Source organism: Opisthocomus hoazin, chromosome 35, assembly GCF_030867145.1.
Source record: "Opisthocomus hoazin isolate bOpiHoa1 chromosome 35, bOpiHoa1.hap1, whole genome shotgun sequence".
Lineage (NCBI taxonomy): Eukaryota > Metazoa > Chordata > Aves > Opisthocomiformes > Opisthocomidae > Opisthocomus > Opisthocomus hoazin.
In genome coordinates this window covers 3435752-3458441 of record NC_134448.1, presented here as the reverse complement: position 1 = coordinate 3458441, position 22690 = coordinate 3435752, and the positions used below count along the sequence as shown (strand labels likewise).

Genomic DNA, 22690 nt, shown 5'->3' with positions numbered 1-22690 from the left:
GGATGGAAGGATGGATGGATGGAGGACTAGAGGGATGGACAGATGGAGAGGATAAGCACAGAGCTGGGGGTTTGCTCCTTGCTCCAGACATTTTGTGGAGCAGCAGCCACGCCCGAGCACCCAACCTCACCCCTGTGGGTGCCCTTGGGTGCCCGGCACCAGAGCGAAGCAGTGCTGAAGCCTGGTCCCCTCAGAAGGGAGGGGTGATCTGAAGCCCTCGGTTTTCCCACCTGACCAGTGATGTGCTAAATGATGCAGATTCATCTTCCTGGGGCAGGACTCGGCGCAAGCACGGTGGAACCGGTGCCAGCCCGGCGACCCCTCCGTGTGCCCCGACAAGCTGCAAAGGCACTTTTAATTTTCTCCGTGAGCTGGGAGTTACTGGTTTTTTGAAGCTTCTTCCATCCCCTGGTTCATCCAAAGGGCCCCAAGCTGGGGCGAACGATTCCAGCGATGAAACTGCGCCGGGGATGAGCTCATAATCGATGATCCGCGGCGGTTATCGCAGCCGGCGATGGCTCTCTGCCCGGCGAGCGGCTGCGGATGGGGCTGCTGGTGGAGAATATCACAGAATATCACAGAATATCACAGAATATCACAGAATAGTAGGGGTTGGCAGGGACCTCTGTGGGTCATCTAGTCCAACCCCCCTGCCGAAGCAAGGTCACCTACAGCAGGCTGCACAGGACCTTGTCCAGGCGGGGCTGGAATATCTCCAGAGAAGGAGACTCCACAACCTCCCTGGGCAGCCTGGGCCAGGGCTCCGTCACCCTCAGAGGGAAGAAGTTCTTCCTCATGTTCAGACGGAGCTTCCTCTGCTTCAGTTTGTGCCCATTGCCCCTTGTCCTGTCACTGGGCACCACTGAAAAGAGCTTGGCCCCATCTTCCTGACCCCCACCCTGCAGATATTTGTAGGCATTTCTAAGGTCCCCTCGCAGCCTTCTCTTCTTCAGGCTGAACAAGCCCAGTTCCCTCAGCCTCTCCTCGTAGGGGAGATGCTCCAGTCCCCTCACCATCCTTGTAGCCCTCCGCTGGACTCTCTCCAGTAGCTCCTCATTTTTCTTGAACTGGGGAGCCCAGAACTGGACACAGTACTCCAGATGGGGCCTCACCAGGGCAGTGTAGAGGGGAAGGAGAACCTCCCTCGTCCTGCTGGCCACACTCTTCTTGATGCACCCCAGGATCCCATTGGCTTTCTTGGCACCCAGGGCACGCTGCTGGCTCATGGTTAACCTGTCGTCCACCAGGACACCCAGGTCCCTCTCCGCAGAGCTGCTCTCCAGCAGGTCCACCCCAGCCTGTACTGGTGCATGAGGTTGTTCCTCCCCAGGTGCAGGACCCTGCATTTGCCTTTGTTGAACCTCATCAGGTTCCTCTCTGCCCAGCTTTCCAGCCTATCCAGGTCACGCTGAATGGCAGCACAGCCTTCTGGTGTATCTACCACACCTCCCAGTTTGGTGTCGTCAGCAAACTTGCTGAGGGTACATTCTAACTCTTCATCCAGGTCGTTGATGAAGAAGTTGAACAAGACTGGGCCCAGTACTGACCCCTGGGGGACACCACTTGTCACCAGCCTCCAACCAGACTCAGCGCCGCTGATGACAACCCTCTGAGTTCTGCCATTCAGCCAGTTCTCAATCCACTTCACCAACCACTCATCCAGAAAGGGAGTCTGGGGGTGTTTGCCCCCCGCCCCTGCCCCAGCCCTGTCCCTCCCTGCCCCGGGGAGGCGGGTGGTGCGGGATAACACCCTGCCCCGGCGCATCAATCCCCCCCGGCGCAGGACCCGGCTGCGGGCACGGGTGCAGAGCGCCATGCGTTATCCTGACAGTTTAATTCCTGCGCTATCTCCAGTTTGATTTAACGAGGGGCTGGTGTCAGGTGGGATCCATAAAGCTGCCGAGAAGCCGGCTCCTCCGCATGCCGCAGGTATTTTTCACGCGCTGCCAATTCCCTGGGTCAGGAGAGAGGCGGCTTGAGCCAAACAAATTAGACCCCATTACGCCAATTAGACCCCATCTGTCTTTTTTAATTTCCTTTTTCCCTTTCATTTTTCTTCCGGAGCCGCTCGTGCGCGCTCCGCAGGCTCCCACCCCTCCGCCACCGCTAAACAGGGAGGAGGCGAACGCAGCCCGGCTCATTTAGACCCTCCGGAGACTTCAATTAGCCTCATTTAAATAAGTTTTTTGGTATAATGGGCCCTTTCAGGCAGCAGCTGCTGGAGGGTGGGGATGGCTTCGGGAGGAGAAGCGCCTTGCCGAGCATCCCGGGCGCGTCCCGGCGTTGTCCTCGGAGCGCGGCAAAATCCCGGCTGGGTTTGTCCCCACCTTGCGCCGAGCAGCTCAGCCCCAGCCCCAGGGCGCAACAGGGCGCAGGCCGATCATCACCATATTTTTTTTTTTTCCCCTGCTGTTTCATATACATATTTAATATATTTTGCCATTGTGGAATATATTAGTCCGGATTTGCCATAAAAAGAATAAATCTCTCCGACGCGCCCATCACCGGTTTGGGAAATTCCATTAGCGATGGATATTCCATCTGTGGAGCGAGTTAAGCCGTTATAAATTTATATCCCTAATCAATTTAATTCTGGAAAGTCCGCGTGGGATCCGAAGGGGGGTTTCACCGGGCGGGTTGGGCATTTTTTGCCGGGGATGATTTCTTTCTGAACAAGAAACGGAGAAATATGAAAGCGCCTCTCAGTTTGCCAATAAAAGGCATCGCTGACGGCTCGCTGCCTGCGTGCTGCTTCCAGGCAGGCGCTAACGGCTTTGCTGCTAGCAGAAAAAGTTGTGGATTTCAAAAAAATAAAAAGGAAAAAAAAAAATTAAAAATTAAAATCTCCATTTGAAATGAGTTCATTAACGGTGAGCATCTATTATTTATCGGTTTAATTTCCAGCTATTGCTGCGGTACCGGGCTGGGCTCTGGAATCCCGGGTCGTCATGGAAATGTGATGCTTTCATTAGCATCAACTAATTAATTAAAGATGAAGGGAAATTGGTTTTCCCGATCTGGGGAGTGTTTGGCATCCGTGCTTCATCCCTTGGCGGCGTCCCCTCGGCTGAAACCCAGCAGCCGCGAGGAGCCCCCGGGATTCATTTCCTTGGAGACTCAACATCGCTGGAATGAGCCAAATAAAATAAAAATTAAAAAAAAAAAACCAAAATGCAGGCAGAGAGCTGGGATATGGGAGGTAAAATTTATACCTCCAGCTGCCGGCTCGGGAAGCGGGATCTCATCTGTATTCCTGCCTGCCCGCTCCGGGCCGGCGCGGAGCAAATTTCAACCCAAACTCATAAATAAATCCTCTTCTGCACGAGAGGAGGTTTATTCATAGCTCATTTGGTGATACACCGGAATAAAATCAAATTTAAAGGAAAAGAATCCCCTGAGATTTCTCTTTAATCTGACATTAAATATTAAAGGGGGAATCGCGGCCCCGGCCGGGCTGCCCCAGGGCTGGGGGGCAGAGAACCCCCAGCCGGGGGGGGTGGGAGGCTGCCCTGTTTACATATGGCTACAAGATGTATAACAATCTCTATATATTACAGATATCTATATATATTATAGCTAATGTATGTTACAGCTGAGATTTCTAGATATTATAGCTAATACTTGTATATTACAGCTGAGATTTCTAGGTATTGTAGCTACTATGTGTATTATAGCCAAGGTTTCTATACATTATAGCTGGTATATGTACATTATAGATAAGATTTCTGTATAGTGTAGCTAATATCTGTATGTTATAGCCAAGGTTTCTAGATATTATAGGTCATATGTGCATAGTATAGCTGAGGTTTCTAGATATTATGGCTACCATGTGTATTATAGATGAGGTTTCTATCTATTGTAGCTAATAAGTATATATTTTAGAGAAGATTTCTATACAGTATAGCTAATATGTGTATGTTATAGCCCAGCTTTCTATATATTATAGCTAATACATGTATATTATAGATAAGATTTCTGTATAGTGTAGGTAATATGTTTCTATTACAGCCAAGGTTTCTATATATTATCACTAATATGTGTATAGTATGGCTGTTTTCTATATAGTAAAGGTCATATATGTATATTATAGCTAAGGTTTCTGTATAGTAGGGTAAATATGTTTATATTACAGCCAAGGTTTCTATATATTATCGCTAATATGTGCTTAGTATAGCTGTTTTCTATACAGTAAAAGTAATATATGTATATTATAGCTTAGGTTTCTGTATAGTAGAGCTAATACATGTGTATTACAGACAATATTTCTATATATTATTGCTAATATGTGTATAGTATAGCTGTTTTCTATATAGTAAAGGTCATATATGTATATTATAGCTAAGGTTTCTGTATAGTAGGGTTAATATGTTTATATTACAGCCAAGGTTTCTATATATTATCGCTAATATGTGCATAGTATGGCTGTTTTCTATACAGTAAAGGTAATATATGTATATTATAGCTAGGGTTTCCATATAGTAGAGCTGATACGTGTGTATAACAGCCAAAGTTTCTAGATATTATAGCTCATATGTGTATAGTATAGCTGTTTTCTATATAGTAAAGGTCATATCTGTATATTATAGCTAAGGTTTCTGTATAGTAGAGCTAATACCTGTGTATAACAGCCAAGGTTTCTATATATTATAGCTCATATGTGTATAGTATAGCTGTTTTCTATACAGTAAAGGTAATATATGTATATTATAGCTAAGGTTTCTGTATAGTAGAGCTAATACGTGTGTATTACAGCCAAAGTTTCTATATATTATAGCTCATATGTGTATAGTATAGCTAAACATTTGAGATATTGTAGCTCATATGTGTACTTTATAGCCAAGATTTCCATATATTGTAGCTACGTGTACGTTACAGAGAGGATTTCTGTCCACATTCTCTGTCTCTAACGACACTGCAGAGCAGGTCTCAGTAAGCGGGGCCGTGCCCCCCTCCCTGCTGCTGGTCCCCCCCGGGGATGCTGTGACCAGGCTAATGGAGGGGTTCCTCCAGCAGCAGCCATCTGGCCGCGGGGAAGACCCCAGCCCGTCAATTCTCCCCGGCGAGGGGCCGCCAAACCCACCCAGGGCAGAATCACAGAATCACAGAATGGTAGGGGTTGGAAGGGACCTCTGGGGGTTACCCAGCCCAACCCCCTGCCGAAGCAGGGTCACCTACAGCAGGCTGCACAGGACCTTGTCCAGGTGGGTCTTGAATATCTCCAGAGAAGGAGACTCCACAACCTCCCTGGGCAGCCTGTTCCAGTGCTCCATCACCCTCAGAAGAAGTTCTTCCTCATCTTCAGACGGAGCTTCCTGTGCCTCATTTTGTGCCCATTGCCCCTTGTCCTGCGTCGAACACTTTTATCGCACCCCCCGACGGAGGCGATCACAGAATCACAGAATCACAGAATAGTAGGGGTTGGAAGGGACCTCTGTGGGTCATCTAGTCCAACCCCCCCGCCAAAGCAGGGTCACCTACAGCAGGCTGCACAGGACCTTGTCCAGGCGGGTCTTGAATATCTCCAGAGAAGGAGACTCCACAGCCTCCCTGGGCAGCCTGGGCCAGGGCTCCGTCACCCTCAGAGGGAAGAAGTTCCTCCTCATGTTCAGATGGAACTTCCTGTGCCTCAGTTTGTGCCCATTGCCCCTTGTCCTGTCACTGGGCACCACTGAAAAGAGCTTGGCCCCATCCTCCTGACCCCCACCCTTTAGATATTTATAAGCATTTATAAGGTCCCCTCGCAGCCTTCTCTTCTCCAGGCTGAACAAGCCCAGTTCCCTCAACCTCTCCTCGTAGGGGAGATGTTCCAGTCCCCTCGCAGCCCTGCGCTGGGCTCTCTCCAGTAGCTCCTCATCTTTCTTGAACTGGGAAGCCCAGAACTGGGCTCTCTCCAGTAGCTCCTCATCTTTCTTGAACTGGGAAGCCCAGAACTGGACTCTCTCCAGTAGCTCCTCATCTTTCTGGAACTGGGGAGCCCAGAACTGGACTCTCTCCAGTAGCTCCTCATCTTTCTGGAACTGGGGAGCCCAGAACTGGACTCTCTCCAGTAGCTCCTCATCTTTCTTGAACTGGGAAGCCCAGAACTGGGCTCTCTCCAGTAGCTCCTCATCTTTCTTGAACTGGGGAGCCCAGTCAGGGCAGCGGGCGGATAACGGAGCCCCGGCGCGGGCTGGCGAGCGGGCAGGGAGACGACGGCTCCAAGCCCAGTTTGTTCCTTTCCCCGGCCCTATTTTCGCCCTGACGGCTGCGCGCTCCCGCTGCGAAGCGCTTCCCTGCCATAAATAAGCCTCAATTACCGAGCTCCCGCTGCTTTTTCGTTCGAGGGAAAGTCCCCGGTGGGCCGTGACGGGGCTGGGCGGCCGCGAACGCCGCGCCACGGCTCTGCGGTAACGATGCTCGGTGCCGTGTCCCCGGCTGGGGCGAGCGCGGGGGTGGATTCGCTGACGCTTAATGACGAAGCGAGTTATGAACGGGAGGGCTGGTGCTTGGCAAGCCGACAAGACGCTTCCCCAGGCTTGGGCGGGGGTCCCAGCGGGCTCCCACCCAGCCCACGCCGCTGCGGACCCGGCGCAGCATCCTCTTTCGGGGGGGGAGGATTTCTCAAGACGCAAAATATTTTGAAAATCCTATTTTTTTTTTGAAGGATTTTGAAGGAGCAGCAGCCTCCGCTGCCCCCAGCTCGGGTGCTGCGTCTCCCCCCCCCCATCCAGCCCCATCCCCAGCCGGGCTCGGCGCTGAATAACCAATTGGCCTCGCGTTGGGGCTGAGCCTTCGCAAGAATTACAATCAGCTGGAAAAACCCAGCCCGCAGGACCAGCGATTTCGAGCAGGCTGTTTTCCACAAGGCTTTCTGCATGTGTAAGGTTATTAAGTGCCCTGGGTTGTTTTTTTTCCCTCCCCCCCCCTTTCTTTTGTAGCCTAATAAATAGCGGCACAAGGGGAAAAAGTACGTCAGGGGGGGTTTTCCACCCCCCCCCAGCTATAGGCACCGACCGATCGTGTTTCAAACAGCAGCTGCACTGCAGCACTCGCTGCGTCGCCTCGGCGGGGACGGGGCTCCTGTCCCCCCCCCCGTCCCCCTCTAAGGACACCTGAGGCTGGGGGATGCAAGGGAGGTGAGCGAGGTCCCGGCGTGGCAGTCGGTGGCATCGTCCTTGTCCCGGCGCTCGCCTTCCCCCTGAGACTTTTCCCAAAGCTTGGTCTCAGCCCTGTCGATCTCCGTGACCGAGCCCACCGGTGGCGTTTTGGGAGGTGGATCCAGCCGGGGTTTGAAGGTGGGGGACGATCACCAGCCCCAGGGGAGGAGTGGGAAGAGCCTCGGGGAGAAGCTGTGGGGCAAGGGCTCGAGGGGGGTTTGGCTGCAGGTGGCCACCCCTGCGGCTCTGTGTCGGCCGTGGGGCTGCCCCTGCGGCGATGGCCGCGGCGTCTCCGGCATCGGGAATGAGGAACGGCAGCGTGGGGCTCGCCTGCGCGGAGCTGCCAGGGATGCCGAGATCTGGGGACCCTCGGTGGTGCCCGATGGGATGGGATGATGGGATGGGGATGAGATGATGGGGTGGGGTGGGATGGGATGGGATGGGAAGGGGATGATGGGATGGAATGGAGTGGGATGGGGATGGAGATGGAGATGGGACAGGATGGGATGAGGATGAGATGGGGATTTGGATGGGATGGAATGGGATGGGACGGAGATGAGGATGAAGATGAGGATGGGATGGCGATGAGGATGAAGATGAGGATGGGATGCGATAGGATGGGGATGGAGATGGGATGGGGATGATGGGACGGAATGGGGTGGGATGGGGATGGAGATGGGTCAGGATGGAATGAGGATAGGATGGGATGGGGATGGGATGGGGATGAGGATGAAGATGAGGATGGGATGGGATGAAGATGAGATGGGATGGGGATAGTATGGGGATAAGGATGAAGACGAGGATGGGATGGGGGTTTGGATGGGATGGGGATGGGATGGGGATGAGGATGAGGGTGAAGATGAGGATGGGATGGGGATGAGGATGGGGTGGGAAGGGGATGGGGATGGAGATGGGATGGGATGGGAATGAGATGGAATGGGATGGGGTGGGATGGGGATGGAGATGGTACAGGATGGGATGGGAATGGGATGTGGATGAGGATAAAGATGAGGATGGGATGGGGATGAGGATGGGATGGGAATGAGATGGAATGGGATGATGGGATGGGGTGGGATGGGGATGGAGATGGTACAGGATGGGATGGGAATGGGATGTGGATGAGGATAAAGATGAGGATGGGATGGGGATGAGGATGGGATGGGAATGAGATGGAATGGGATGATGGGATGGGGTGGGATGGGGATGGAGATGGGACAGGATGGGGTGGGGATGGGATGTGGATGAGGATGGGGATGTGGATGAGGATGGGATGTGGATGAGGATGGAGTGGGGATGAGGATGGGGTGGGGTTGAGGAGTCAGGCTTGCACTCCTGCCCCCAGCCCCGTGGCTGTTCCCTGCTCGCTGTGCCCCACAGCATCCCCCTGTGTCCCTCCTGCCGCGGTCACCTACCGGCAGGGACAAACACAACTCGGCCCTCGCCTTGCTGGAAGCGGGGGTGAGAAACGAGAGCTCCTCGCAGGTGAGCAGCAGCCGTGCTGCGGGCTGAGCCCGGATTAATATCTCCATCCTCAGGTCGCTTGGATACAGCCTCTGCCGAGACGGGGAGCCTTGCTCAGGCACTAATTGCTAAATAATCGCTGCAGAGGGTTTGCCAGTCGCTGCCTGGAGCTGGCAGGGATGTGGCTGCACGCTGCACACCCCCCACATGGTGCAAAGACCTCCATCCTCCTCCTCCTCACTTGGCTTTGCTCAAGAAGCGTCCTCGCCGTGCCAAGCTGGGCACCAGAGCCGTGCCTGCTCTTGGCCGCCGGCCTGCACGTGCTTCCGACAGCAAATTAAGGTCCCTGCGTGAGTGAGCCGCGAGCCACGGCGTGAGAAGTTGCCGGCGGGGGCTTGGCCGAGGAGCCCTTCACGTCCCGGTCGCAGGGGCCGGGGCAGAGCCGCTTCGGTCTTGGCTCGCAGCGTGGGGTTAATGAGCTTCCCGTGGTCACAGCCCTGCTGGGACGCGGGAATGAAGCTGGAAAACCAGGGATGTGCTTCTGCAGACGCTGCCTGCGCAGGGTGGGAGCCCGGCACCCAAATGCAGCAGCACCCCGAGGTGTCCCCGTCACCCCGACGGCACCGGGAGTCTTCCCCGTGTGTGCCTGGATGATGCCCTGCAGAAGGGGCACGCGAGGGTCTGCTCCTCCACCAGGACCTATCCCCGACCCCCTCCCAGAGAGCCCATCGGCATGGTCAGGGTTGAGCCGAGCATCCCAGCACCCCAAAAACACACCTCCACGGGGGGGGGGCTGCCGAGATCCCGCGTCGCCGCAGCCTTCTGAACCCCCTCCTCTGGCACGCAAGCGGCTGACGGGATTAGCAGGGATTATCCTTGTTCCCCACTCCTCTTTCGAGAGGAGAAGAAGCGTGACAAGGTGCTTCCAGCTTCGATTTTCTGCTCTCGACACGGGCGCCAGCACCGTGATGCCAGCCCCGGGGCAGGGATGGGGCTCCAGGGCCACACCAGTTCCCCCCCCCTTTTCCCCTGCCCAAAGCCTGTGAAGGTCCTGGAGCTGCGACAGGGAATCAGCAGGGTTAATGTGACCACCGCAGGCTTTAACGCACCCTGTCCCTGTCCCCATCCTGCCAGCATCCCCACGCAGCTCTTTGCCCAGGTTTGGGGGTGAGGGGGGTCTCAGCCTGCAGGGGGGTGTGTGTGTCCCCCCCAATTTTAGAAGCATCTCGCAGGGTCTGGGCTCCATCCCTTCCACATCCCCTCCACACCTCCTCCATCCTTTCCATCCCTTCCGCATCTCCTCATCCCTTCCTCCTCCTCTGCATCTCCTCCATCCCTTCCACATCCCCTCCAGCTCCTCCATCCCTTCCATCCCTTCTGCATCTCCTCATCCATTCCACATCCCCTCCATCTCCTCCATCTTCTCCATCCCCTCACTTTCCCTCCATCCCCTCCGCATCTCCTCCATCCCTTTCATCCCCTCCACATCTCCTCCATCCCTTCCATCTCCTCCGCATCCCCTCCATCCCCTCCTCATCCTCTCCATCCCTTCCATCCCTTCCATCTCCTCTGCATCCCCTCCATCCCCTCCTCATCCTCTCCATCCCTTCCATTCCTTCCATCCCCTCCGCATCCCCTCCATCCCCTCTACTCCCCCCATCCTCTCCATCCCTTCCATCTCCTCCTCATCCTCTCCATCCCCTCCTCATCCCCTCTATTCCCCCCTCATCCTCTCCATCCCTTCCATCTCCTCCTCATCCTCTCCATCCCCTCCTCATCCCCTCTACCCCCCCAATCCTCTCCATCCCTTCCATCTCCTCCTCATCCTCTCCATCCCCTCCATCCCCTCCTCATCCCCTCTATTCCTCCCTCATCCTCTCCGTCCCTTCCATCTCCTCCTCATCCTCTCCATCCCCTCCTCATCCTCTCCATCCCCTCCATCCCCTCCTCATCCCCTCCATCCCTCCTCAACCCTGGCCAGCAGATCCTTGCTCTCCCCTAGGGCCGGGATCCTGCTGCCCCAGCCTCGCTGGGTGCTCATTTTGGGTCTATTCCCCCCCCCTCTTTGCAGGGTCGGCTCCCCGCTGCTCGCCGCAGCTGCGTGATCGTTTCCCTTCCCTTCCTCCTCGCCTCGGCCAGCTCTGCTGCAATTTCCCCAGCGCCGCACCCGCATGCATTAAACATGCCCATAAACAACCTCGCCGGCTGCCGGCGCACGTCGGCAGGAGAGGGCTGGAGACTGCAGCCGGCTCCTGGCATCCGCCGGCAGAGGGGAGGAAGGAAAGGGAAGGGGAAACCAAGCCATCGAGTGAGAAATAATAATCAATTTTGGAAAACTGGGGGGGGGGGGAAAATATCAGCACGAGCCCCATCAAACGTCAAAGAGAGCGTTTTTATTTGCCATCAAAATAAAGATGTAAATTGAAAAAAGAAACCAACCAAAAATCAGTCGAGGTCAGCTCATATGAAGGCAGATCCATGCGCCATGAACCGCGGGGAGAACCCAAAGAAATACAAAAAGAAGAAAAATCAAAGAGGAGGAGGAGGAGGAGGAGGAGGAGGAGGTGGAAGCCTCCATCCCCTGGAGAGAATGACTGAGGCTGAAGTGTAGAAAAATCAAGAGCTGGGGAAGGAGAGCAGAGGAGTCCGGCGCGGGGGGTCACAGCTCGCCCGACGTCTTTATGACGTGGAAGAGTGTGACGTTGTAGATGACCTGGTGGCCGTTGTTCCAGGTGTAGAGCACCCTCTCCCGCGGGTTGTAGTCCAGCATGGATATGTGGGAATACTGGTTGTGGAAGGGAATATCCGTGTATTCATAGCTGGAAGTGTTTGTGAAGTAGGCAAAATAGATCTTGGCGCCGGCAAGGTGGGAGTTGGTGACGTAGAGCGTGCCGCAGATCATGAAGGACTCCCCGGCGCTTCGCTTGGGGTACCCCGTGTCCCAGCTCCGCAGGACCTCCAGCGTCTGGGGGTCCACCCGGCTCACCACGATGTTGCCGGCGTTTTGGTTGGTGGTGTAGACAGCCCACAGCCCACTCTCGTCCACCATGAAGTCGATGTCGGAGAAACCCCCCCAGGAGTAAGGGAAGGTGTTGTTGTAGCCGGCGCCGGCCAGGCTGCGCTGCACCAGCACGCTGCGGGAGCGGAAGTGGTACTTCACCGCGATGTTGCTCTGGTATTTGTTGTAGTAGAGGGAGCCGTTGAAGACCACGTGGCCGGTGCCGGCCCAGGGATGCGGCAGGAGATGCTGCACGAAGTTCTGCCCCGTCACGAAGTCGTTCAAGGTCCGAAACTCCAAGACGCGGCGGCCCTTGTAGTAGCCGTCCATGTACCACACCTGCAGCGGGCTCAGGTTAGGGACGCTCGGCCAAAATGGGGCTCCCAGTCCCACCAAGGCGGGCTCCCAGGACGGACGGACATGACCCACGTCCCTCCCAGCCCCCCGCTCCCCAGAACACGCAGCCACACGCCAGGACACCACATTTTTCGAGTCCCCAGCCTGCAGAGACTCCGAGGAAGCTCCTGCCCAGCCTGCGAGCGTGCACCGAGGTGCAGGGACCCCAGGGAGCATGGACCGAGGTGCAGGGACCCCAGGGAGCATGCAACAAGGAGCAGGGACCCCAGGCAGCATGGACCAAGGAGCAGGGACCCCAGGCAGCATGGACCAAGGAGCAGGGACCCCAGACAGCATGGACCAAGGAGCAGGGACCCCAGGCAGCATGGACCGAGGTGCAGGGACCCCAGGGAGCATGGACCGAGGTGCAGGGACCCCAGGGAGCATGCAGCAAAGTGCAGGGACCCCAGGCAGCATGGACCAAGGAGCAGGGACCCCAGGCAGCATGGACCGAGGTGCAGGGACCCCAGGCAGCATGGACCAAGGAGCAGGGACCCCAGGCAGCATGGACCGAGGAGCAGGGACCCCAGGCAGCATGGACCGAGGTGCAGGGACCCCAGGCAGCATGGACCGAGGAGCAGGGACCCCAGACAGCATGGACCGAGGAGCAGGGACCCCAGGGAGCATGGACCAAGGTGCAGGGACCCCAGGGAGCATGGACCGAGGTGCAGGGACCCCAGGGAGCATGGACCAAGGCGCAGGGACCCCAGGCAACATGCACCGAGGTGCAGGGACCCTAGGCAGCATGGACCAAGGTGCAGGGACCCCAGGGAGCATGTACGGGCAGCGTGCACCCCAGGGAGCATGGACCGAGGTGCAGGGACCTCAGGGAGCATGCAACAAGGAGCAGGGACCTCAGGCAGAGTACACCAAGGTGCAGGGACCCCAGGGAGCATACACCAAGGTGCAGGGACCTCAAGGAACATGCACCAAGGTGCAAGGAACCCCAGGGAGCATGGACCGAGGTGCAGGGACCCCAGGCAGCATGGACCAAGGAGCAGGGACCCCAGACAGCATGGACCGAGGTGCAGGGACCCCAGACAGCATGGACCGAGGTGCAGGGACCCCAGACAGCATGGACCGAGGTGCAGGGACCCCAGGCAGCATGGACCGAGGAGCAGGGACCTCAGGCAGCATGGACCAAGGAGCAGGGACCCCAGGCAGCATGGACCGAGGAGCAGGGACCCCAGGCAGCATGGACCGAGGAGCAGGGACCCCAGGGAGCATGGACCGAGGAGCAGGGACCCCAGACAGCATGGACCGAGGTGCAGGGACCCCAGGCAACATACACAGGCAGTGTGCACCCCAGGCAACATACACCAAGGTGCAGGGACCCCAGGGAGCATGGACTGAGGTGCAGGGACCCCAAGTAGCATGTACAGGCAGCGTGCACCCCAGGGAGCGTGCACCAAGGTGCAGGGACCCCAGGCAGCATGGACCAAGGTGCAGGGACCCCAGGGAGCATGTACGGGCAGCGTGCACCCCAGGGAGCATGCACCGAGGTGCAGGGACCCCAGGGAGCATGGACCGAGGTGCAGGGACCTCAGGGAGCATGCAACAAGGAGCAGGGACCTCAGGCAGAGTACACCAAGGTGCAGGGACCCCAGGCAGCATACACCAAGGTGCAGGGACCTCAAGGAACATGCACCGAGGTGCAAGGAACCCCAGACAGCATGGACCGAGGTGCAGGGACCCCAGGCAGCATGGACCGAGGTGCAGGGACCCTAGGCAGCATGGACCAAGGAGCAGGGACCCCAGACAGCATGGACCAAGGAGCAGGGACCCCAGACAGCATGGACCGAGGTGCAGGGACCCTAGGCAGCATGGACCAAGGAGCAGGGACCCCAGACAGCATGGACCAAGGAGCAGGGACCCCAGACAGCATGCAACAAGGAGCAGGGACCTCAAGGAATACGCACCGAGGTGCAAGGAACCCCAGGGAGCGTGCACCGAGGTGCAGGGACCCCAGGCAACATACACAGGCAGTGTGCACCCCAGGCAACATGCACCAAGGTGCAGGGACCCCAGGCAGCATGGACCAAGGAGCAGGGACCCCAGGTAGCATGGACCGAGGTGCAGGGACCCCAGGCAGCATGGACCAAGGTGCAGGGACCCCAGGCAGCATGTACGGGCAGCGTGCACCCCAGGGAGCGTGCACCAAGGTGCAGGGACCCCAGGCAGCATACACCAAGGTGCAGGGACCTCAAGGAGCATGCACCGAGGTGCAAGGAACCCCAGGGAGTGTGCACCGAGGTGCAGGGACCCCAGGCAACATACACAGGCAGTGTGCACCCCAGGCAGCATGGACCAAGGTGCAGGGACCCCAGGCAGAGTACACCAAGGTGCAGGGACCCCAGCAACCGTGCACCGAGGCGCAGGGACCCCAGGCAGAGTACACCATGGTGCAGGGACCCCAGGCAGCGTGCACCAAAGTGCAGGGACCCCAGGTAGCATGTACAGGCAGTGTGCACCCCAGGGAGCGTGCACCATGGCGCAGGGACCCCCAGCAGCACGCACCCCAGGGTCACGTCCCCATGGAGGGACAGGCAGGAGGGAGACAGCAGCACGAGCCAAGCAGGTCACAGGGGACACAGTGCCTGAGGAGCCCTGGGGTTTTGTAAAAACTGAGAGCCAGGCCTGCCAAAAGAGGAGCTGCCCACCCGCAAAATTCACCTTTGCTTGGGTCTGGGAGGGTTTGGGGGAAAGGCACCCAGAAAAAAGCCAAGTGGGAGCCACGGGAAGCCCAGGCAGGGCTGTGTGTGTCCCCCCCCCTCCCATCCCCGTGGGTGCCCGCGCCACTCACCCGGCTGTCGGCGCTGGGCGTCATCGTGTCGGTCATCCACGACCCGAAGCGGGAGCCCGACGCCCGGATAGTGATGGGGTTGCTGACGCCCGTCAGCTTCCCACAGCCTGGGAGCAGGGAAAAAAAGAGTTCAGAGTCGGGGGGGGCACCCAAGACCGCGACATTGCCCAGCTCCCACAAGCATCATGCACTGGAGGGGGGAAACCAGGGTTCCCCTTCAGCCCGGGGACCCCCAGGAGCCTCAGGGGACAGGGCTGCAGGGTGGGGGGTGCTCAAGGAAAAGGCACCGCTGGGCTCCGGCAGCGATTCCTGAGCAACCAACGGCAGCTCTGGCGTGGTTTGCACCAGCAAACGCCCCACTGGCACATACTGGGGGACGCTGGGCCACCGGTATGATTATTATTCGGCAGATAGCGGCGGTGCAGCAAACCGGGAGGCCCAGCACGTGGGCAGAGCGCGCGGCGGCTGCGGGCTCGGATTCACTGCTGCAGGATTGCTGCATGGGGAGGGAGCCCGGGTGTCCCACACCAGAGCCGAGGTGGGGTGGGGGGAGACCTCATCTGGCCTCATCTGCAGTCCTGGGTCCAGTTCTGGGCTCCCCAGTTCAAGAAAGATGAGGAGCTACTGGAGAGAGCCCAGTACTGGGCTCCCCAGTTCCAGAAGGACGAGGAGCTACTGGAGAGAGTCCAGTTCTGGGCTCCCCAGTTCCAGAAAGATGAGGAGCTACTGGAGAGATTCCAGTTCTGGGCTCCCCAGTTCAAGAAAGATGAGGAGCTACTGGAGAGAGCCCAGCGCAGGGCTGCGAGGATGATGAGGGGACTGGAGCATCTCTGCTAGGAGGAGAGGCTGAGGGAGCTGGGCTTGTTCAGCCTGGAGAAGAGAAGGCTGCGAGGGGACCTAATATATACTTATAAATATCTGCAGGGTGGGTGTCAGGAGGATGGGGCCAAGCTCTTTCCAGTGGTGCCCAGCGACAGGACAAGGGGCAATGGGTACAAACTGGAGCAGAGGAAGCTCCAGCGGAACCCGAGGAAGAACTTCTTCCCTCTGAGGGTGACGGAGCCCTGGCCCAGGCTGCCCAGAGGGGCTGTGGAGTCTCCTTCTCTGGAGATATTTAAGACCCACCTGGACAAGGTCCTCTACAACCTGCTGTAGGTGACCCTTCTTGGGCAGGGGGTTGGACTAGATGACCCCAGAGGTCCCTTCCAACCCCCACCATGCTGGGATTCTGGGATTCTGGGATTCTGTGAGACCGTACCCAGTTTCTGCATGCAGGCGTGCAGCCGTGCCTCCAGCATCAGCACCCGCTGCTGCAGCTCCTCGTAGTCGTAGGCACCCATCTCCTCCTGGATGGCCAGCAAGCTCCCGGAGAGGTTCCTCACCTCCTCCTTCAGGTGCACGATCAGCCTGGTGTCCGACTTGTACTGGTCCAGGACGGGCAGCAGAGGCAGCAGCTCCGTCATCTTCTCCTTCAGCTCCTGATTCAGGGGTGCAAGGGGTAAAAAAAAAAAAAAATCAAAAAACCCAACCCCTCCCTTAAATTCAGCCCCTGCCTGGAGGCTGGGGGTGCTTGCCCCCGCGCCTGTCCGTCTGTCCGTCCCTCTGGGGGTAGCGAGGAGCTTTCCAGCAGCTCGTTAACACGCCGGAGAGCAGCCCTATTCCCTGGGTTGGTAATTAATAACAATTACAAGGCTTTGCATCTTTGGAGTGGCAGCTAATGAATCACCCGCAGCCGATGCTATCGCAGAGCAGGAACCGGGCAGGATCCGGCCCCGCCGTGGGAGCATGGGGTGAAATCCCCCCTCCCCGACCAGCCCGGAGCGATGCTCCACGCCCGAGGGATGCGGGAAGGTGCGGTGACGGTGCGGGGGGAATGAGAGCAACAGGAGGAGTCAGATGCCAGGTCCGGGGTTTTAAAAATCTCTGGGAACTCTGCAGGGATGCTCAGCCGTGGGATTTCTGTAGGGATGCTCAGCCCTGGGAGCCCTGCAGGGATGCTCAGCCCCGGGACCCTCACAGGGATGTTCAGCCCTGGGAACTCCGCAGGGATGCTCGGCCCTAGGAATTCTGCAGGGAACCTCAGCCCTGGGAATTCTGCAGGGAACCTCAACCCTGGGAATTCTGCAGGGGTGCTCCGCCCTGGAAGCCCTGCAGGGATGCTCAGCCGTGGGACCCTTGCAGGGATGCTCAGCCCCAGGACCCTCGCAGGGATGCTCAGCCTTGGGATCTCTGCAAGGATGCTCAGCCGTGGGATTTCTGTAGGGATGCTCGGCCCTGGGAATTCTGCAGGGATGCTCAGCCCCAGGACCCTCACAGGGATGCTCGGCCCTGGGAACTCCATGGGGATGCTTGGCCCTGGGAATTCTGCAGGGATGCTCAGCCCCGGGAGTCCCGCGGGGATGCTCGGCCCTGGGACCCTCGCAGGGATGCTCAGCCCCGGGAGCCCTGTGGGGATACTCAGCCCCGGGACCCTCGCAGAGATGCTCGGCCCTGGGAACTCCATGGGGATGCTCGGCCCTGAGAATTCTGCAGGGATACTCAGCCCCGGGACCCTCGCAGGGATGCTCAGCCCTGGGAGCCCTGTGGGGATACTCAGCCCCGGGACCCTCACAGGGATGCTCAGTCCCGGGAGCCCTGTGGGGATACTCAGCCCCGGGACCCTCACAGGGATGCTCAGCCCTGGGACCCTCGCAGGGATGCTCAGCCCCGGGAGCCCTGTGGGGATACTCAGCCCCGGGAGCCTCGCAGGGATGCTCAGCCCCAGGACCCTCGCAGGGATGCTCGGCCCCGGGACCCTCGCAGGGATGCTTGGCTCCAGGAGCTGAGCACGATCCTGCCACGCTTGTGCCAGCCCCCGCCCCAGCATGGCAGGGGAGCAATGAGGGGACGCATGGCAGCGTGGTATCGAGCTGACCCTGGCTTCAAGCCGCTCCGCCGAGTCTCCTTCTCTCCAGGACGCTGCACACCCCCAGCCAGCACCCCCCTCCCGCTCCACAGCCCCCAGCCTCGCTCGCCGTCCCACGGCTCAGCGGCTTTTCCTGGGAACAACCCTGGCTCGCCAGCACCTTTCCTCCTTCCTCGCCTTTCAGCTCGGGGCAGCATCACGAGGCCGGCATTCCCGCGTCTCGGCGGGATCGCATCCTGCTCGTGGGGCTCAGCACCTCCCGCTGTGATTAAACCAGCCGGGAGATTTGCTGCAGCTCCGATGTTTAATCAATGTCTCGTCTCCGCGACTGTCAGCGCCCGGCGGCCGCCCGAGCATCCTCCGGCCCCGTTTCGGTGCCAAGAAGCAGCCGCTCCCGAGACAGAAACCCTCTTTAGATGTCAGGATGAAGCCTTCAGGCTCCCAAAATAAACCCGTGCCCCGGCGGGGGGGGAGGCAGGTAATGGGATTTCGTGAGGATGCAGAGCCGCTGCAGCGCGGGCGGCATTGACGTGCGGGCTGCATCGATCGGCGCTGGCGGCTGCTGCCCAAAACCGTGGCTTCGCCGGGGAAAAGCTGTGTTTTTGTTTAATTAAAGGGGTCGATTCGCAGCCAGATGGGCTGGGAATTGGCCAGCTCCGTTATCCCGGCACAGCGGCAGGATGTGGCCCCCAGTCGGTTTGCCCCGTGTCTCGTCTGCGTGCCCACCGCAGCCAGGCACCCTCTCCTGCTCCTGCATCACACCCACTCTGAGCATCCCTGCGGTGGTCCCAGCAATGCTCGGCCACCTGGACCACCACAGGGATGCTCGGCCACCTGGACCACCACAGGGATCCCTGGCCCCAGGACCCCCACAGGGATGCTCAGTTCCGGGACCACCACAGGGATCCTTGGCCCCAGGACCCCCACAGGGATGCTCAGCTGTGGGACCACCACAGGGATGCTCGGCCACCTGGACCACCACAGGGATGCTCAGCTCTGGGACCACTGCAGGGATGCTTGGCCCCAGGACCCCCCCAGGGATGCTCGGCCCTGGGACCACCACAGGGCTTGCTCAGTTCTGGGACCCCCACAGGGATGCTCAGCTGTGGGACCACCACAGGGATGCTTGGCCCTGGGACCACCACAGGGATGCTCGGCTCTGGGACCACCACAGGGATGCTTGGGCCCAGGACCCCCCCAGGGATGCTCGGCCCTGGGACCACCACAGGGCTTGCTCAGTTCTGGGACCCCCACAGGGATGCTCAGCCCTGGGACCACCACAGGGATGCTTGGCCACATGGATTCCCATAGGGATGCTCAGCTCTGGGACCACCGCAGGGATCCTTGGCCCCAGGACCCCCACAGGGATGCTCGGCCACCTGGACCACCACAGGGATGCTCAGCCCTTAGACCACCACAGGGATGCTCGGCCCTTAGACCACCACAGGGACGCACAGCCCCGGGACCCCCACAGCGACACTCAGCCACCCAGATCACCAAAAGCAGGACCGTCCCCAGGGTGCCCACCCACATCGCGCAGCACCAAACCATCAGCGGGTCCCACGGGGTGTGAGAGGAGGCGGGCGGCGTGGGGCTCACCTGGAAGCTCTTGGCGTTGAGGTTCTTCTGGCTCTCAGCAGCCACCTTCAGCCTGGAGTCCAGGCCCTTCATCAGGGACTCGGTGTTGCGCACATACTGGAGGTCCCGGTAGGTCCGGAGGTCCAGCACCTCCATCGACTGGGAGATGTTCTGCACCTGCATGGTGGGATGGAGGTGGAGGGGGTGATAAAATCCTCAGGCTAATTAACACAGCCCACTGCTGCTAATGAAGAAGAGGACAATTTGGGATGCGGATCTAGAGGGGGGCTGGGGAAGGGACAGCAGCCCCCAGGACCACCCCACGGGGTGCTGATGGGGACCACATCCCAGTGTCCCCCTCCCCACGACAAGTAAGGGGGAGGTGAACGGCTTCTGCCAGCGTTGCCGCAGAGCCCAAGAGGAAGGGGCCCCCCCACCCACAAATTAACCGCTTCGTTAGCAGGTTTGGTGGGTAATGCCAATTAGCACCAGGTCTCCAGGACGTGGCCACCACGCGTCTCAAGGGAAGGAATGAGCCCATCACACCACACTGTTGGTCTCCCCCACCACAGAGGTCCACGCGGCCGGGTGCGTGCTTCTCCCCACCCACAAATTAACTGCTTCGTTAGCAGGTTCGGTGGGTAATACCAATTAGCAACAGGTCTACAGGACGTGGCCACCACACATCCCAAGGGAGGGGACCAGCCCACCACACCGCGCCATTGGTCTCCCCCCCCCACTGCGGAGGTCCACGCAGCCGGGTGCGTGCTTCTCCCCACCCACAAATTAACCGCTTCGTTAGCAGGTTTGGTGGGTAATGCCAGTTAGCACCAGGTCTCCAGGACATGGCCACCACGCGTCCCAAGGGAAGGGATGAGCCCATCACACCACACTGTTGGTCTCCCCCACCGCAGAGGTCCACGCGGCCGGGTGCGTGCTTCTCCCCACCCACAAATTAACCGCTTCGTTAGCAGGCTCGGTGGGTAATACCAATTAGCAACAGGTCTCCAGGACGTGGCCACCACACATCCCAAGGGAGGGGACCAGCCCATCACACCGCGCCTTTGGTCTCCCCCCACCACGGAGGTCCACGCGGCCGGGTGCGTGCTTCTCCCCACCCACAAATTAACCGCTTCGTTAGCAGGCTCGGTGGGTAACGCCAATTAGCAACAGGTCTCCAGGACGTGGCCACCACACATCCCAAGGGAAGGGATGAGCCCATCACACCGTTGGTCTCCCCCCACCACGGAGGTCCACACGGCCGGGTGCGTGCTTCTCCCCACCCACAAATTAACCGCTTCGTTAGCAGGCTCGGTGGGTAACGCCAATTAGCAACAGGTCTCTGGGACGTGGCCACCACACATCCCAAGGGAAGGGATGAGCCCATCACACCGTTGGTCTCCCCCCACCACGGAGGTCCACGCGGCCGGGTGCGTGCTTCTCCCCACCCACAAATTAACCGCTTCGTTAGCAGGCTCGGTGGGTAACGCCAATTAGCAACAGGTCTCCAGGACGTGGCCACCACACATCCCAAGGGAGGGGACCAGCCCATCACACCGCGCCTTTGGTCTCCCCCCACCACGGAGGTCCACGCGGCCGGGTGCGTGCTTCTCCCCACCCACAAATTAACCGCTTCGTTAGCAGGCTCGGTGGGTAACGCCAATTAGCAACAGGTCTCCGGGACGTGGCCACCACACATCCCAAGGGAAGGGATGAGCCCATCACACCGTTGGTCTCCCCCCACCACGGAGGTCCACGCGGCCGGGTGCGTGCTTCCCCCCACCCACAAATTAACCACTTCATTAATGGGCGACGCTGATTAGCGCCGGGCCGGAAACGCTCACCTTCTCCATGAGCTGGCGGAGCTGGTGGCTGCGCAGGTCGCGGGAGCAAGTGCCCTGGACGGGGATGACGGCCGTGCAGAGGCATTTGCCGTCGGGGGCTTGCGCCGAGGTGTAAACCTGCCAGCCCTCGTCGGGGCTCTGGAAAAGGGTCTGCGGGAGAGAGGAGGGGAGACATCAGGGCCCCGAAGGACGCCGGAGCCGCTCGCCCACCCGCGCCAGGCCCCCCCAGAACAGTGCGGCATCGCCGCAGCGAGACGCCGGACCATCCTTCCCTCCCGCCGGCGTCCGGCTGGGGACAAGGCGGTGCGGGAGCAGCGTCCCGGTGCCAGGACGAGCCCGCCAAACTCTTCCCAAACCGGCGCTGGTGCTGGCAAAGCCCAGTGCCGAGCGCTTCCTGCCACGGTCCTGCCGCGCTGCCACCACCTCCCACGCGGCTCCTCCAAAACCCCTTCTCATCCCCGCGGATCTGAGCTGCTTCGCAGTTTTTTCCCTCCTTTTTGGTTTTTATCCGCGTTGTTTAATATTTTTCTCCCTCTCCAAGACTCATTTTGCCGGCGGGATCTGCGCCAAATACGGCGATTTCAGCTTCCCGGCGGAAATCTCATCCCCCCCCGGGGATTCCATCCCCCGCTGGCCAAGCGTCCCACCACCCCCGCCACCCTGGGGAAGCTGATTTTCGCCTCCAGCCGCGGCTTTTCCAAGCGGATCCGGGCTCAGGGTTCTGCTTCCGCGCAGCCAAAGATGGGGGTGACCACCGCGGGCTCCCCCGCCACCCGTTTTCGGCTGCGTCCCGCCACGCTCGCCCCAAAAATTCAGCAGAGAAACCTCCTCCGCCTCCCCCTTCCTCCTCTTCGCCCGATTCCTCCACGCCGTCAGCCGGCGTTTCGGCGCTGGGCCATTTAGCATTTCATGGGTAATTCATAATTATTAATTATGAAAACCAAGAGCAAACTCATCGCTCTCCAAGCGCCTTCCGCGCCGCGTGAAGACAAACGACCCCGTTCCCCAGAACAAGCCGGGGACGATGCCTTTCGCACGCGGCCGTTTGGACTCCGTGTTTCGCATCGGAAGGGATTTATTGGACGCGGCGGTGGCTTAAACGCCGCTCTCCGCCCAGAATAAATGAGCCGACGGCGGCGTAGATCTCGCCCTTAGCTGAGTAAATTCCTGACTTCTCGCCGGGGGAGGTGGAGAGAGGATTTATTCAGCCCAGCTCCAACGCAGCGGAGACGGAGCCCTGCCGGCGCGGGAGCCCTCGGCAGCCCCGGCTGGTAACGAGCCACCTCGTGGGATAACGAGCCCTTCGGAAGGCGTCACGCCGGTCGCTCGCCGCTGCGGCAGGTGAAGGAATACAATGAGCCATTATGTGTTGGGAAAGGCTTCATGCACCCCAAAATTGGGGTCCCTGTGGCAGGAGGGGTCCCCCCAGCTGCTCCGGGCACGGCGTAGGGCTGGCACCCACCGCACAAGCACCCAAGCTGGTACAGGCACCACCCGACGTCCCACCCCCAGGATCCTGGCAGCATCCCGTGCACTGAAAGCTTCGTTTCTTCCCCTAAAAAAAAAAAG

At 59.1% G+C, this 22690-nt stretch overlaps 1 protein-coding gene across 1 annotated transcript in view; it reads right to left on the bottom strand.

Moving 5' to 3' along the window:
* Positions 1 to 10970: 10970 nt before the first annotated feature.
* Positions 10971 to 22690, bottom strand: part of OLFM2 (olfactomedin 2) — a 12349-nt gene continuing 629 nt past the window's right edge. The window contains exons 2-6 of the mRNA XM_075445992.1: positions 21122 to 21271; positions 19299 to 19454; positions 16053 to 16272; positions 14795 to 14901; positions 10971 to 11934 (exon numbers count right to left, since the gene is read on the bottom strand). Of these exons, the coding sequence (XP_075302107.1) occupies positions 11257 to 11934; positions 14795 to 14901; positions 16053 to 16272; positions 19299 to 19454; positions 21122 to 21271 (1311 nt within the window). The 3' untranslated portion in view covers positions 10971 to 11256. The remainder of the gene's footprint in view (positions 11935 to 14794; positions 14902 to 16052; positions 16273 to 19298; positions 19455 to 21121; positions 21272 to 22690) is intronic.